The 16,551-nt window shown below is 32.0% G+C and overlaps 1 protein-coding gene and 1 long non-coding RNA gene across 2 annotated transcripts; both read right to left on the bottom strand.

Moving 5' to 3' along the window:
• Nucleotides 1-193: 193 nt before the first annotated feature.
• Nucleotides 194-2,911, bottom strand: LOC146911577 (uncharacterized). Its single transcript, XR_015020484.1, has 4 exons — nt 2,153-2,911; nt 1,062-1,148; nt 933-948; nt 194-610 (listed from the first exon to the last, which is right to left on the bottom strand). It is a non-coding gene; the product is annotated as an uncharacterized LOC146911577 (long non-coding RNA).
• A 10,689-nt stretch (nt 2,912-13,600) lies between these two features.
• On the bottom strand, nt 13,601-16,259 carry LOC146911578 (serine/threonine-protein phosphatase PP1-like). Its single transcript, XM_085730219.1, has 4 exons — nt 15,825-16,259; nt 15,091-15,650; nt 14,460-14,681; nt 13,601-13,997 (listed from the first exon to the last, which is right to left on the bottom strand). Exons 1-4 carry the CDS (start codon nt 15,997-15,999, stop codon nt 13,974-13,976), a joined length of 981 nt encoding a protein of 326 aa, XP_085586345.1. The 5' UTR covers nt 16,000-16,259; the 3' UTR covers nt 13,601-13,973.
• Between the last annotated feature and the right edge of the window lie 292 nt (nt 16,260-16,551).

Genomic DNA, 16,551 nt, shown 5'->3' on the forward strand with positions numbered 1-16,551 from the left:
AGTTTTTTTTTTTTTTTTTTTTAGGGAATGTTCAATGAAAGTTGAAAATTAAATTATTACTTGAACATTTTTCTAAAATTTGATTCATATATATTTCCTATACCCTAATTTAAGGGTTAAATATGTTTTTTGTCTTTATAAATACTAGACCATCGACCCGTGCTAACGCACGGGTCATACAAAAGAACAAATATAGCGCAAATATGAAAGTAAATACTTACCTTGAATCGAAAAAATAGTATAATTCAACTCATAAAATAAATTGCCACAAACGTTTTTAATGTACCATATTAAACAATTTCCATGACATCGACCCTGTTACAGAAAGGAAAAACACTGAATCCTAAATGTCTGATTCATGGAGATTGAAGAAATTCGATAACAAAGCAGATAGTTCCAGCATTCGAGCAAGTTAAACAGCTTTAGTGTCGGTAGGCTCAATCTTGACACGAACAGCCCTGTTAGGTTTTGTAACTGATGCCTGACCAGCTTCACCATGTTCAACAGCCACAAAGTTAATGCTATCAGAGGACCTCTTAAGACTTGTCTTGCTGGTTGTTGTGTCAATCACAGAGGTATTGTTGCATGAGTCTTCAACCTCCTGTACATCCTGCAGACATTTGCGTAAAAAATTTGTTTAAAACATAACTTGAATAGATATAAAATACCCACGAATTCTTTTACAAAACAATACAATTGAGTTAATGTGAGTTTGAAAAATTACGTTGACTCCGCCATAGGATTGGATACACAGTTTTTTAATAGGGTACCTTAGAAATACATTATCTCAATAAGGCACTTAATAATACTAAATGTATGCCTTTCACACTGAAGAATATAACATAATGCATTTACAATGTCATTAGATTGACTTTCAATACATATATTGACCGATGGGTCTTGAAACAATAATGGCATTAAAATCTGCTCACCTAGCTCCCAATTCACCTGCCAACATTCAAAAAAAATACAATTTGAGAAGCATGAGTGTTTATATTAACATATATAAGTAATCATCTAAATGTTCCATCCTGAAATATGCCTATTAAACTCGAACATACCAATAAACGTTATGTCTTTCAAGTGAACAAACGGATTGAGCAGCATGTATCGCAGATCAGTGGGTCTACAATGTCACCTGGTTTCATCTGTACGAAGCGTACATGGCTAATAACATCACATACAGACCGAATTCTCGGCACAAAGACTGGAACAAACAAAGGAATCACTCACAATACAATATCATTATACTATATACAATTCTGTTAAATCTCAAGTCACAATTTACCTGTCTCCATGCAAAAGTAGCATCTCAGCCACAACAGCAAAATTGATTTGATTTCAAACTAAAACTACACATTGCAGAAAACTTCTTTATATACCACATTTGATGTAGTGTTGATGTAATTACCCTCTTCATCAATCAATAGAATTTTCAGTCTATTTCTTGATGTAATTATAAATACCAGCATGATAATACAAAGATAATAGAAGATTCACTTTAATAAAAATAACATGATAAACATTGATCCACGTCTTTTTTTTTTTTTTGAATTAATCCACATCCTTTCTTGTATTACAAAAAAAAAAACATTGATCCACATCAACGATATGATGATAGGAGTCATTTTTTTTATGTTTTGGATCAAATTAAAGATATATTCAATTTCTTCTATAGACTCTATAGGAATGCTAAAAGATGTGTTCATGAATGTAAGAGAAGTATTGAATATGAAATAAGAATAGAGATTTATGCTACTTGGAGAAATTGAATATTTATTTTTTAGGCAAGAAAACTCATCATTTCATTAAGAATAAAATCATGAATACAATTTGGTACAATCTCATAAACTTAAGGATTAATTGTGTATCCACTCAAGCCACTACATCAACTTGCCTCCTAGTAAGCTCTACCACAGAGTTTGTAAATACAGTTCAACTCAGATAAATCAGGTGTCGTGGGACGTGGAATTAACATGATCATCTACTATCGTAAAATCTAGCTCCAAAATGATGTTATCAGTATTCAACTCATGAATCTGCTTTATAGCATAGTATAAACCATATGCTTCCCCTTTTGTTACACTTATTTTGGATTGGAGTCTAATAGATTTAACTTGAAGAAAATTACCATACACATCACGAAAATTACCATGATTGCAAGTTATGGCTCTATAGCAGCACCACTTACTAAGCTCCACATGTGATAGTGATGCTACAGAACAGCTTCCATCGTGCATTTTTGTGCCTGTGTTGCTGCCATATTGATGAAGAAACATGACTGTCCATAAATAGATACTGAACAAAAGAAAACAAAAGACTTCTTCAATTTTTTGGTGAATTAGGACAGATATAAAACAGATGCACACTTTCAAAACTTTTAGGTGATGCATATCTTTAAAAGCAGAGAGCAATATGAATATGAATGAATCCTAACACATTAGTAATGCACTACATTCAGAAAACATTTGTTAGCATGTGGGAAGGAGGCTTATCAAATATCATACTTTCACCAAGAGTACATATTAGAACTAACTTAAAATGAATTCAATGGAGTAAGAGATCATAATGACTTATCATAACTATACCTACCCATAAATTATGATAGTAACAATTCCAAAATAGTTCAATGAAAACAGAAATTGAAGAAAATTGTGAGAAGCAAAGCATGAATGATTGTAGTTTCCCCATAAATGTAAATGAAGAGGATTACACCAAACGATAAAATGGGGAATTGAGAGTCATAAGCATTTAAAGAGTAGATAATCAACAACCTAATATTTTGAAAGTGAACAGATTTTTTTATTCATTAAAATGTTTAGAAGTCAGTCAATGTCCATTTCTAAAGATCTTTAACTGCAAACTTTTATATGAACACTTGAGTTTTAAAATACTTTACAGAATCAGCCATCAAATATCAGAGCACACAATATGACCAAATCAAAGCGCTTAATTACCAAAACAAATCTTTCGCATGGAATATGTATTCAATTCTCACATCAATATAGCAACAATGAGTCAAAATAGACTTCTACAAAAAGAAAAAGATAAAAATTTAAAACATTCTTAAATGAACTAATTGACACACATTCTGCTTCCAAACAATGCCCTTCACTTCTGTAAAAAGAAAAAAAAACAATGTTCTACAGAAACCTTAAACTAAGAATTTTAGTTTTGCAAAGATACGAAGAAGGAGCAAGTGAAGGAAACTGTAAAGGTAAAAAGTTGTTGACATGTGATCAAAATCATTGAGTATTTACCATGATTTACAAATTATTAACTCAACAATATCTTGAATACAATGTCTTATAATTTGACAAAAAGAATATTCTGGAAACAAAAAGAAACAAATGTCTTATAATTTGAACAATATATGATCCGTGCGTCAGCACGGGTGAAAAGTCTAGTTTTAATAATAAAAAAAAACATTATCAAATTACCTATATAGTAAAAAAAAATTTAAAGATATGAAAGAAATGATATCAAGTGTATTATTGTAAACTACCTTTTTCATGAGCGTGAAGTTTGGGAAAAGCTCCATGCTTGGCGTTGTCTTTATCTATACATGTTTGGTTCCCATTTTCCGAATTTCTTAAACGCTTCAGGACATACCTACCCGTCCCAATTCGACTAAGTTTCCGAGTTGTTTGTGCAGTAGATGCTTCAGGCAATTGACATGGAGGAATTACTAAACAATTTAATTGAACACACATGAGAACAGACTCATTAAACAAAGCGATTTATATGTGTCCAGTAACTTGCAAGAACCACTGAAACCACCACCAAAACTCTAGTTTTAGATTATTAAAAGAAACAAAATATAGGGTGCCAAATATATAAGACAACTAAAAGAAACCAAACATAGGGTGCCAAATATGTATTTAACATAGATTTTAATAATATATTTTAATAATTGCATGGGTCATATACAGATAAAACCATACATTACAAATTATAAAAAACAAAACCACAAAGATAGTAACTTTTAGAGCACTGCCATGCCACACATCAACAATCCGAAACTATATCCCATATCTTATCTCAGGATAGGACAAAATTTCAGACCACCTTAATTCTTTCAAATGCTAAAGGCATGACTAATTAATTGATCTAGCTCCATTAAGCTTAACAACATTGATCATTTCTTTTGTTTCTTCTACATTAGCTCCCAAACCAAATTTAGATTGTATCAAATACTACTACAGAAAGAAAAAAATGAGGACTTTGCATGCAAACAAACTAATCTAGAGTGGAAAATGGAATATCAATGTGTCTATAGTATTCTTTGCTTATGTGACACCATAAGATACAGTTTCGCCCAAACAAAGCTTACTTCAGAATGTAAAATAGTAACAATAGGAGGACCAAACTTAAATTAAGCCTAAAGCATAAGATAAATCATTATTAATGAGTATGACTGCTCAGGTCATCTCAAATCACTACATGTGGTTAGCATTCTCCATGAATGCTCTTGCTATACTTACTTTTGCTTCATGGCCAAAATGATCTCTACAATACATACCATCACATTATAAGTGTTTTATATCAAGCATGGAGAATGTCATTTGTAATCTTTATGTCAGTTTATTGCCCAAGCATGGAGAATGTCGCCATCTCCACAATTATCCAAGGTGAACACCACTGTAAAGACTTCAACAATCATAAGCTTATTGTCCAATTGTAAAAATAAAGTCATCATTTTCCCAATGTCACCGACACTATTGTTTTATGAAGAGAAAAGGAGTTATCCAAGGTGAACACCACTGTAAAGACTTCAACAATCATAAGCTTATTGTCCAATTGTAAAAATAAAGTCATCATTTTCCCAATGTCACCGACACTATTGTTTTATGAAGAAAAAAGGAGAATTGATTAATAATTATTCTTTAATTACCTTTAGGTGAAGCTTGTAAGTGTGTTTGGTTGCAACTAATTATCTTTATAGTTGTCAAGCTGCATCATCTCATGCCATTTTATGTAGAGTTGGGGCATTTTCTGTATGACAAAAATGTTGGAGAAGTGTAAATGCTATAAATAATAGAATAGATAAACAGATAAAATAATGGAATTTTTCTCAAAATATAAAAGAAAACTAATTAACAAACAACTGAACTGAATCTCAATCAAAAGCGTGGAACATCATTTTGATTCTACAATCTATTAGTTTTCATTCCTCAAATTTCCCCCCATTTGCCTATACTAATTTACTCTCTTCAATTCCCACTATATATGTATTCTAACTACCTATATTAACATGAAAACATTTGTTAATACTAAAATTTGCCAACACTTATAAATAAACTATACTGTCGACTAAAAAAATAGTGCCAAACAAAATTGCAGCAGGACTACAAACAGCATCAACAAAGATTGAAGAAGCGAACCTGAACTAATAACTCTGCATAAAACAACTGCAGCTGCACAAACAACAGGAAATCCAACTCGAGCAGAACAATTTACAACAGGCCTGCAGTGCACAACACAAAGTTTCAGGAAACAACATGAAAGGTAGTCCACACCCAAAAAATGCAAGGAGACCTACAACTAAAACATAAAAGCGCTAAATGCATCAGCTAGCACTCAAACAAAAACACAATAGCCACTCCAAAACCCTCAAAACTAAACTAATCTCCTCCCCATATATAGTCAAACTGGTCCGACGACCACTTGTAAAATATCGCCATAGCTACTAATACAACTATCCCCTTAAAGAGCAACCTGCATAATTATGCAGGAAAATAACTTGTAAGCTTTCCAACGCTTCTATCCGGATACACTGCAATTAAAACATATTATCAATATGAAAAATTGAGCAGAACAATTTACAACAGGCCTGCAGTGCACAACACAAAGTTTCAGGAAACAACATGAAAGGTAGTCCACACCCAAAAAATGCAAGGAGACCTACAACTAAAACATAAAAGCGCTAAATGCATCAGCTAGCACTCAAACAAAAACACAATAGCCACTCCAAAACCCTCAAAACTAAACTAATCTCCTCCCCATATATAGTCAAACTGGTCCGACGACCACCTGTAAAATATCGCCATAGCTACTAATACAACTATCCCCTTAAAGAGCAACCTGCATAATTATGCAGGAAAATAACTTGTAAGCTTTCCAACGCTTCTATCCGGATACACTGCAATTAAAACATATTATCAATATGAAAAATTGAATGGTAAAATTATAAAATTGAGTAAATCAATAGCGCAAAATCAAAGTTCATAAACTAAAAACATAAGTGAATAAGCTAAAGAGAAGAATAGAAGTACCTTAGTAAACACAACGTGATTCAAGAAATATGCCCACTTGCTAAACTAAGTTACACACCATCTATATTCAGCTATAGACCCTTTCGTCTCATATGCAAACTCAACCAATTGTGGATCCAATCTTATAAGCTCTTAACTAACCCTGCACTTTCACGATGAAAATATTGCTACATCAACTACAAAAACTGCAGTGGAAATTCACATATGTTGTAGCTTTGGAGTAATTTTAGAAATATTATCATCACAGATGGTATTTCACTTTCTATTCCATGGATGCGAGATCAAAATCATGTGGAATTAGGCATGACATAAACAAAGAGATACACTAACAGATAATTTGGTGAACATAAACTTCAACCTATCATTTACCCTAAACATTATTGATGTAGAGAAAAAATAATATTATTGGAACAATCCCAACTAATAAATCATTGATAGAGAAGAGAGTATGTATCTGTAAAGTGTACAAATGAAAATCACACCCTACATATCCCAATTGAAGCTATGCATTTTGAGCAATTGTGATTAGTCAATAAGGCAGAAACAATACATTATTTAACTTTGTTTCAAAATTTAACTCTTTATTGAAAATGAGTAAAATATGAACAATATTTGCAATTGAAAACTTAAAATTGTCATGCGCACCAAAAATACGGAGGTAGGATTTACCCTTCATCAAAGAGGCATACATGTCAATGAAAGGTGCATATCTTCGTTGTGTTTCATTTTCGTTGAAACCTGGATTCTCCACTGCTGGTCTCTCTACGACGATTTTTGCAGCGCAAATGTCAGTCATTCAATCAAGCTTCTGCCAAAAACATATCTTCTTTCATGTAATTCAGAAGGAAAATAATAGAAAACTTCAAAAGCATATAATAAAATCATCAAATGTTTCAAATATGATAAAATAAAAGAAGAATCAAGGAGACCAACAACACTCATCACATGAGAATTCTTTAGGATTGAAGAACCTTTGAGACTTTCGGCACGAATCTCGGCGGAAGAACTTCATCCTTCAATACTTTTTCAATTGGTCACCACCATCGTCGCCTCCGCCGTGCTCACCCTATGTATCTGTAAAGTGTACAAATGAAAATCACACCCTACATATCCCAATTGAAGCTATGCATTTTGAGCAATTGTGATTAGTCAATAAGGCATAAACAATACATTATTTAACTTTGTTTCAAAATTTAACTCTTTATTGAAAATGAGTAAAATATGAACAATATTTGCAATTGAAAACTTAAAATTGTCATGCGCACCAAAAATACGGAGGTAGGATTTACCCTTCATCAAAGAGGCATACATGTCAATGAAAGGTGCATATCTTCGTTGTGTTTCATTTTCGTTGAAACCTGGATTCTCCACTGCTGGTCTCTCTACGACGATTTTTGCAGCGCAAATGTCAGTCATTCAATCAAGCTTCTGCCAAAAACATATCTTCTTTCATGTAATTCAGAAGGAAAATAATAGAAAACTTCAAAAGCATATAATAAAATCATCAAATGTTGCAAATATGATAAAATAAAAGAAGAATCAAGGAGACCAACAACACTCATCACATGAGAATTCTTTAGGATTGAAGAACCTTTGAGACTTTCGGCACAAATCTCGGCGGAAGAACTTCATCCTTCAATACTTTTTCAATTGGTCACCACCATCGTCGCCTCCGCCGTGCTCACCCTCTCTCGCATTCATATTTGTTCTGTCAGCCTCACTCTCCTCTCCAAAACATAACATCAAAGTGGCCGGAAGTGGAGGTTCTGATTTAGAGAATAACAAAAATGAGATAGAAGAGTAGAGGTTCCAATTTGAGCAAGAAGAAAGGGTTGGGGTCGGAATCAGCACCGGCTGCGGCGGAATCAACACCGGCTGCGAATCGGCCATAGTATCTGTTTATCGGCAACTACCTGCGATAAAACGATTGAGCAAAAAAAAAATTATCAATCAATGAAAAAAAATAAAAACCGATTCCGCAACAATAACAGAACAGAAATCTCAATCGATTAAAACGAAAAGCAGAAAAATAATCGATTATGTGAATAGCATGCATATATTTGGAATGAAATTAGGGATAGAAGAGAAATTAGGGTTAGAGAATAGGAGTTGAAGACTAACAGTGGTGGAGATCGAGAAGAAGATGAAATTGTGAGGAGGAGATTGTTTGAGAGAAAGCGCAGTTCAGCAATATGTTTATCTTTTGCGGATTTTTTTCCTCTTCTTTTGTTACTATAACTGTTTCATAATTAAGGTTTTGGTTAGGGTAAAACAGTAATTATAATCATTAGGGCTTAGGTAAAATTAGGGCGAAATTGTTTGCTTGGGACAACTTTTATATATAGATTGATATCAATTTTTCGTTTTAGTCTCCTTAAAATTTTCCTTCGACTTTTAAATTTTATAAAATTTTCAATCACCATTGTTGTAGTATGACTCAAAATTTGATGGATGGAGAAATATTGTTGCTAAAATTCAGCTTATCGTTGCTAAAAATATAAAAGATTTGTTTCAAATATATTTTGTGCTGAAAATATAGTTATGGACAATAAATATATTTTTGTACCATATGAAGGACGATTTGATGCAAATATATTTTGAAAGGGAATATTATACTTTTGATGCAATTCCGTTCCAAATTTACGAGTTATATTTCTCTATAAATATAGACCTTGTATCAGAGTAAACCTGGAGATAGAGGGGGCTGAAACAAGGGTTTAGGAATCAAACTAGGGTTTGTATAGAGTTTGCTCTTGGCAACAAACACTAGGGTTGGGTTGATTCACCTTGGGAAACACTATTAGGATTGAGTCTCTTGGTCACGGAAAGAGATTGGGGCTTTGGGTAGAATTAGGCGGGAGGCTTATTCTTGTAACCCATTGATATCTCTTTTGTAAAGTTACTCATCATTATAGTGAAACGGAGGGCTGCTCTCTCCCCCAGACTAGGTCAATTTGGACCGAATTGAGTCAACAAATTCTTTTGTGTTCTCTCTTTCTTTCTCTCGCTGTTTTCTACTTTTGTTTGTGATTATAACTTCCATACACTTTTTGGTTGCTTGACTATCACTTGCTCCACACATCAAGTTTATTATTGGTGTGATTTTTCATCGAATTCAAAACAATTGACTCTCACTGTGGGGCAAGGGTCAAAGGATAATCAAGTATCATGGGTTCGAAGTGAGATATTGAGAAGTTTACCAGAGATAACAATTTTGGGTTATGGAAGGTAAAGATGGAAGCGGTGTTAATACAACAAAAGTGTGAAAAAGCTTTGAAGGGCGAAGGTGTGTTACCGGTCACCATGTCATGAGCGGAGAAGACCGAGATGGTGGACAAGGCCAGGAGTGTCATTGTCTTGTGCCTTGGGGATAAAGTTTTGAGAGAAGTAGCAAAGGAATCAACCATCCATCAAGTTTATTATTTTTAGCAACAATATTTCTCCATCCATCAAGTTTATTATTGGTGTGATTTTTCATCGAATTCACAACAACCACTTTTAGTCTCTACTTTTAAGCCAACTCATGTTTAACCTTTGTATTTTTTAATAAAATTGTGCATAAATGTGTAGAATATTATGAAAATCTCTCCAAAAAAAAAGTAGAATTTTTTAACAAAACTATAAATATGAATTTTTAACGGCCAAAACTATAAATATTGATATTTAATTAAAGTTTTGTTAAAAAAATTAATTTTTTTGAGAGATTCTTATAATATTATAAACTTTTTTACAGTCCCCATGAGCTTAACTCAGTTAGTAAGGACAATGCATAATATATGCAAGGTCTGGAGTTTGAACCCAGGACACCACAAAAAAAATTAAACTTTTCTACAAAATTTTATTTAAAAATATGAAATCTACATACGAAAAGTTGATATATTTATAGGGATCGAAAACATATTTAAACCCTAATTTAATACTTTTTTTTTGGGATCTTTAGCATTTTCCTAAAATGTGGTATTTAAATTATGGTGTAGATTCATATTTTGATTTGAAAAATAATTAAATTGTTAAGAGGATACATCAACCAAGTCATAATTAATGGATGCAAGAGTAAAACTATTTGACGGTAATTTAGTTATATTGAAATTAGGTTACACCAAAAAAGCCGTGCATCCCCTTTTTTTTTTTTTGGTTACCATGCGTCCCCTTTATTATTAGTACAGAATATAAAAATGGAAAAAACTTAGATACAATTCCTTACGTGATGTTTTCGCTGTTACCCAATAAAAATATGACACGTGTATAAAATTTTCACATTAAAAGCCACAATAAACTCAACTTAGGGTGTGTTTGTTTCAAGTTATATTTATTGATTCCTAGGAATAAAATGATAGAAATGTATATGTCAATGTTTGTTACAAGTTTACTAAATTTTATTCCCGTATAAAATGTTCTTGGGAATAGAAAAAATTTCCCAAAGAAAATGGTGGGAATAAAGCTCCCATGGAGATGGAAATAAATTTATATGTAGTTACCTATTATAATCCCTATTTTTATGGTTCCTAAGAATATTATAAAGTTAACCAAACATATTTTTTCTAAATACCTTGAAATAAAATTCTCATCTTTATATTTCAAGGAATGTCATTCCTATAAATAAATTTGATAAATTTGAAACAAACACACCCTTAGTAACCGCAACGTTAACGTTAATCTCCCGTTAACCTTTTTCCTTCTCCCGCATCAATTGAACTCTTATTTTTCATGGTTGCTTGGCTTTGGTTGTGTACCTAGAAATTTGATGGCAATCATGTTTTATTATTCACCAATCATGAATTATTTACAATTATAACAAATTTTCACGGATAACTACAAAATTAATCAATTTGTTAAGAAAATTATGGATAATGGTCATCAAAAGTCTAACAAATTTTCACAGATAAGTATATAATCAATTTATTTGGTTTTTGGGATGAAAAACTAACAAGTCTTTGAAATACTTTTAAAACATTATTTGTTTTTTAATTAAAAACAAAAAGGTTTAGTCAATTTTTCTCTACAAAAAAAATTGTAACTAATTTGCACTTCCACGAATAGGTGGATATAAAAAAATTATTTGTTTTTTGGATGCAAAATTAATAAGTTTTTGGAATACTTTTAATTTTAAAATATTATTTGTTTTTTTTTAATCTACTAACTATATATAAAAAAATTATTTTAAAAAAATACAAAAATCAAAATCCAACAAAATTTCATAATTGTCCTTTTTAAAAATCAATATATTATCTTGATAATTACAGACGACTATCTTTCTATTTAATTTTGGAGATATAATCACATAAATTCTACAATGGTGCGGTGTAAGTATATAACGGTATTTGGGAGAAACAATACAGTGATGTTGATATTTTGAAAATAGTTACGAGTTTTCCAAATTTTACATTTCGACTATCGCATATCGTTACATAAAAAAAAACTGCATATATAAGCATATAAAATTGTCAACGAGTGCGGTACAAATATTTAACGGTGTTTTAAATATAAAATAAAAAGTTATTAATAGAAACACTACATTGATGTTGATATTATGAAAATAGTCGAGTTTTCAAAATTTTATCATATCGATTTCTCATATATGTACATATAAATTTATTTATGCATATATAAGCACATAAAATCTGCAACAGTTGTAGTGCAAACATTAAACGATGTTTTGCATATATAAAATAAAAAGTTATTCAATAGAAACCCTATATTAATTTTTATATTTTGACAATATTAATGAGTTTCCACAATTTTATCATAGCAACTTTCTCATATATTTACATAAAAATTTGTTTCTGCAGATAGAACTCATAAAATCAACAACGAGTGCGGTGGAAACATTGAATGGTGTTTTGCATATAAAATAAAAAATTATTTAATAGAGACACTACATTGGTGTTGATATTTTGAAAATAGTCATGAGTTTCTAAAATTTTATGATATCAATTTTTTTATATATGTACATGAAAATTTATTTTTGCATACATAAGCACATAAAATCTGCAACGGGTGTGGTGCAAACATTGAACAGTGTTTTGCATATAAAATAAAAATTTATTAATAGAAATATTATAATCATGTTTATATTTTGACAATATTAATGAGTTTCCACAATTTTATCATAGCAACTTTCTCATATATTTACATAATTTTTTTTTTCTTCTGTTGATAGAATGCATAAAATCAGCAACGGGTGCGGTGGAAACATTGAACGGTTATAAAATAAAAAATTATTTAATAGAAACACTACATTGATGTTGATATTTTGAAAATAGTCATAAGTTTCTAAAATTTTATCATACCGATTTATATCTATGTCGACACCTGCTACTGATCTTATTAGAAGATGCTTTGTAGGGATCCCTCTAAACGAATATCAGCTGAGGAAACTTTGAGTATTTCCACCTTCCTTTCTCTCGCTTTTATTTATTACTATTACTTTTGAATATGATATACTAACATCAATATTACTATTTAGTATAAGTTTAATTTCTAGTTTTTCAATCTAAATTTATTTAAATTGATGCATCACTTTAACTTTAAGGTGGGATTTTATGTATATTAATGTATGTTTCTCTTTATGTCATTGTTGCAGTGCATCTGTGGATCTTGAAAGGTGGAGTGATTGGTGACAAAATTCAGCCACTAAAGCGGTGCAAGAAATTTCTTTAGATCCCATCTCCTCCTTTTAGATCAATGAGTTATTTTTGTTGGTTCTCCTAAACGGAGCTTTTGTAACATAGATACACAATTTCTGTTTGAAGAACAAGGATTAAGAAATGTAGTGTACGTTGTTTATTTAATTCTTCTGTTGATATATAGGCGATTAAATTATCATTCTTGCTAACTAGTGGTTAATCGAGGTGATTAGAGTTTGGTTAAATTGACATAAATTCAATCAAACCGACCATTAGTAAATTATTTTTAAAAGTGTACCATTTTATTTCTCTGATGAGTGCTTTCTGTCACTAGCTAATAAATCAAAAAAATTCTAATTTACTGGAGACACCCATCCCAGCTACTTTAATGGATGCAGTAACCAACTTTTTTTTCAAGGAAGATACAATAACTAACTTGTTACCAGTATTTATTTATTTTGACCAAAACTTGTTATTCATTAGAAGCAAGACCAAATCTGTATGTTATTCTGATTAATAGCTACTGGCTTCAACATAAAAATCCCACAAGGAACCATAAACTTTAGTCTGCATGCAGCCAAGGCTCATTTTTCTTTAAGATTCCATATCAGAACTGACAAAATCAATACACATGAAACTGGCTCGAAGTTTCCGAAGGATATCAAGTTAAAATGTAGAAGATCCTGAACTAAAACAAGATTTTCAACATAAGTAACTATGAGAAGTATATTGGGAATCAGAGATTATTCAGTCTTACCAACCTCATCAAAGCATTTTTAAATGGTTCTCAGCCCACATATATTCATCTACGCTTGAGAAGCTTACAATTCAGAAAATATACCAACTCTTCGTGTACAACTGAAGACAGAGACTATGACTCCATCTCAAAATGTGAATTTGTACCGATAAAAAAACAATGGTTTACAAAGTACATGATGGTGTTTTCCCTTTGATTTTACAATTCCAAATATCATAGTGGACGGAATGGACCTCAACTTTTCTTGCAACCATTGGGAGCTCAGGGCCAGGTTGACTAGAAGTTACGCAACAATCTTTATAACACGGCTTAATATCATACTTTTGCACCAAGGAAGGACTGCCAGGAACAATAAGAGGGAGACGAATTTGAATTATAAGTTATTATATTTGCATGAAGGATGAAAAAAATGTACAATATAATAAAAAACATCAGTGTCAAGTGATGTGGTACAAGGGCCACAGTAAACCTTTCATGAACAAAAAAGCGAGAAATAAAACAGATTCTAGGATGAACCAATGAGCGACATACACCAACAAAATCATAATCTAATCCCAAATACATACACAGATCAATTCTCAACCATATACAAAAAGCAAGCTGTTGTGAAAATGGCAATTTGCTATGGAGATTAACATTCACAAAAATCTATATTGATTCAAAGAAGCTTATATCAAAAGATATCTCTTTCACAAGTCAGACGCATCATACGATATGTTCCTACTGAAGAGCACAAATTACATAAGTATTATTTATTAAGTTGAGCATGTGTTGCCAGAAAATACTAAACTATCTTCCTACCTTTACACCTGCTGGAGAGTTTCCAGGCTTAGCAGTGGTTGTACTTCCAAAATTGAGCTTTGTTTTTTTATCAGCAGGCTTTAATATTTGGAAAGAGCACATTAGTGTCTCATCAACACTCATCATAGCACCAGCATTGTCAAACTCCCCACAATAATTAGGTGCTGAAAATATTGTTACGAGTTGTCGATTAGCAAAGAACTCATATCCATCCTCCACAACCTGGTCAAAACATGAAGGGAAAAAACCGTTTACATTTAACAACATAGTTGTTTGACACATAATATTCTCCAACATAAACGCAAGATAATGTACATAATGAAGCATCAAATGCCAAACCTAATGAAATGCACGAGATGTGGAGAATTTTAGGGTCAATGCATAAAACTATGTCATGTCAAGTTTACAAAGGAAAATATAGTTTCTAGTTCAAACAAAATAAAGTAATTATGGAAACAAACAAAAAAGCAATTATAATACACTGGAAATATAGTAACAGATTAGAGCATATTAATGGAAATATATTTCATTGTCATTTTAGTTTCAGTCATAGAAAATTAGAAATGGCCGTACAAACTCAACCTCCAAAACATGGTAACATGTTATTAAGCAATAAAGGTAGGAGTTAGACCTGATGAGCGCGGCAAATTAGGTCAAGATCATGTTTCTCAAGAAACTCTGTGATCTTATCAGCACCAAACGTATATGAAACTCCCCTGTCATTCATTCCCCATCCTTGAACATCTTTGCTAGGGTCAGACCAAAGAAGATCACAAAGTAAACCTGTATCAGGAACATCAGTGGGACGTTGTAGATTTCTAATCTGATCCAAATTATGTAAGTCAGGAGAAAGCCCCCCATGCATACACAATATCTTTTCATCAATAAGAGCTGCAACAGGAAGACAATTGAAACAGTCTGTAAATGTCTTCCATAATCTTACATTAAACCTTCTCTTGCACTCATCGTAAAATCCATAAATCCGATTTATGGAAGCACATTCGTGATTTCCTCTCAATAGGAAAAAGTTTTCGGGATATTTAATCTTATAAGCAAGGAGAAGGCAAATTGTTTCTAAACTCTGCTTCCCTCGATCCACATAATCACCCAAAAACAAGTAGTTAGCCTCAGGAGGCAATCCACCATACTCAAAAAGTCTTAAAAGATCAGAATATTGACCATGTACATCGCCTGAAACGACATCAATTTACATGACATGACATGACATGTAGAATCAATTTAACGAAAAACGCAGAAATTATAGCTTAGGTATGATTGGAAAACATATATTAATTATGACAAGGCAGAGTTTAAATATGAAAATCTTGCTTGCAGTAATTGAGTGAGGTTAGAAGAGAAGAATACCACAAATTTTGATAGGAGCTTCAAGTTGTAATAAAAAAGGTTGTTTGAGAAAAATATCTCTAGAAACATTGCAGAGTTGACGGATCTCTGACTCTGATAGTTGGACTTGCTTCCCTGGACGGTTTCGAACTTCTAGCAGTCGATTGATTATGTCATCAACAACCGATTGCTCCATTTTCTTCTTCTTCTTCTTCTTCAAAACCAAGTCAACACAATCTCTCTCTCTCTCTCTCTATCTCTATTCAATCAATTTGATGATGAAGAAGAAAAAGAAGAAGAAGAAGATGATGTTGTTGTTGAAGATGAAGATGAAGATGAAGATGCCTCGGGGAAGAAAACGAAGATTCTGATGTTCGAAGTGACGCTCGTTTTGGTCGTCGAGGAGCGTCGTTTTGGGATTTGGACTTGTTCACTTTTGTTGGACACGTTCCCTTTGGGAAAAGTAAAAGAGAGAGAGGGACGATTTTTTATTATTTTCATTTTAATTTTAATTTTAATTTTAATTTTCTTCTTCTTTCCTTTTTATTTTTATTTGAAGTGGAAAAGCTATGATTAATAGAGAAAGAGATATGAATGGTTTCATTTTGAGTGAAGACATCTCAACAATAATTAGGCGGAGTCAAGGTTTAAGCATTTTTTTTTTTTTACCTGCTCTAACCCCTAACCCATCCGTTTGACTCAAGACTGAATCTTTGGTGATAAAAGGATTCAGATCATTTTTTCTGTA

Source organism: Medicago sativa, chromosome 7 (genome assembly GCF_051527215.1).
Source record: "Medicago sativa cultivar Bolivia chromosome 7, Bolivia_mono, whole genome shotgun sequence".
Classification (NCBI taxonomy): domain Eukaryota; kingdom Viridiplantae; phylum Streptophyta; class Magnoliopsida; order Fabales; family Fabaceae; genus Medicago; species Medicago sativa.

Excerpts from the sequence above, each read along its gene's own strand:
- LOC146911578 (XM_085730219.1), bottom strand. The coding sequence starts at position 15,999 with ATGGAGCAATCGGTTGTTGATGACATAATCAATCGACTGCTAGAAGTT. Across the intron at positions 15,651-15,824 it reads AGCTCCTATCAAAATTTGTG|GCGATGTACATGGTCAATAT; the intron begins GTATTCTTCTCT and ends ATGTCGTTTCAG. Across the intron at positions 13,998-14,459 it reads ACTCTCCAGCAGGTGTAAAG|TCCTTCCTTGGTGCAAAAGT; the intron begins GTAGGAAGATAG and ends TGTTCCTGGCAG.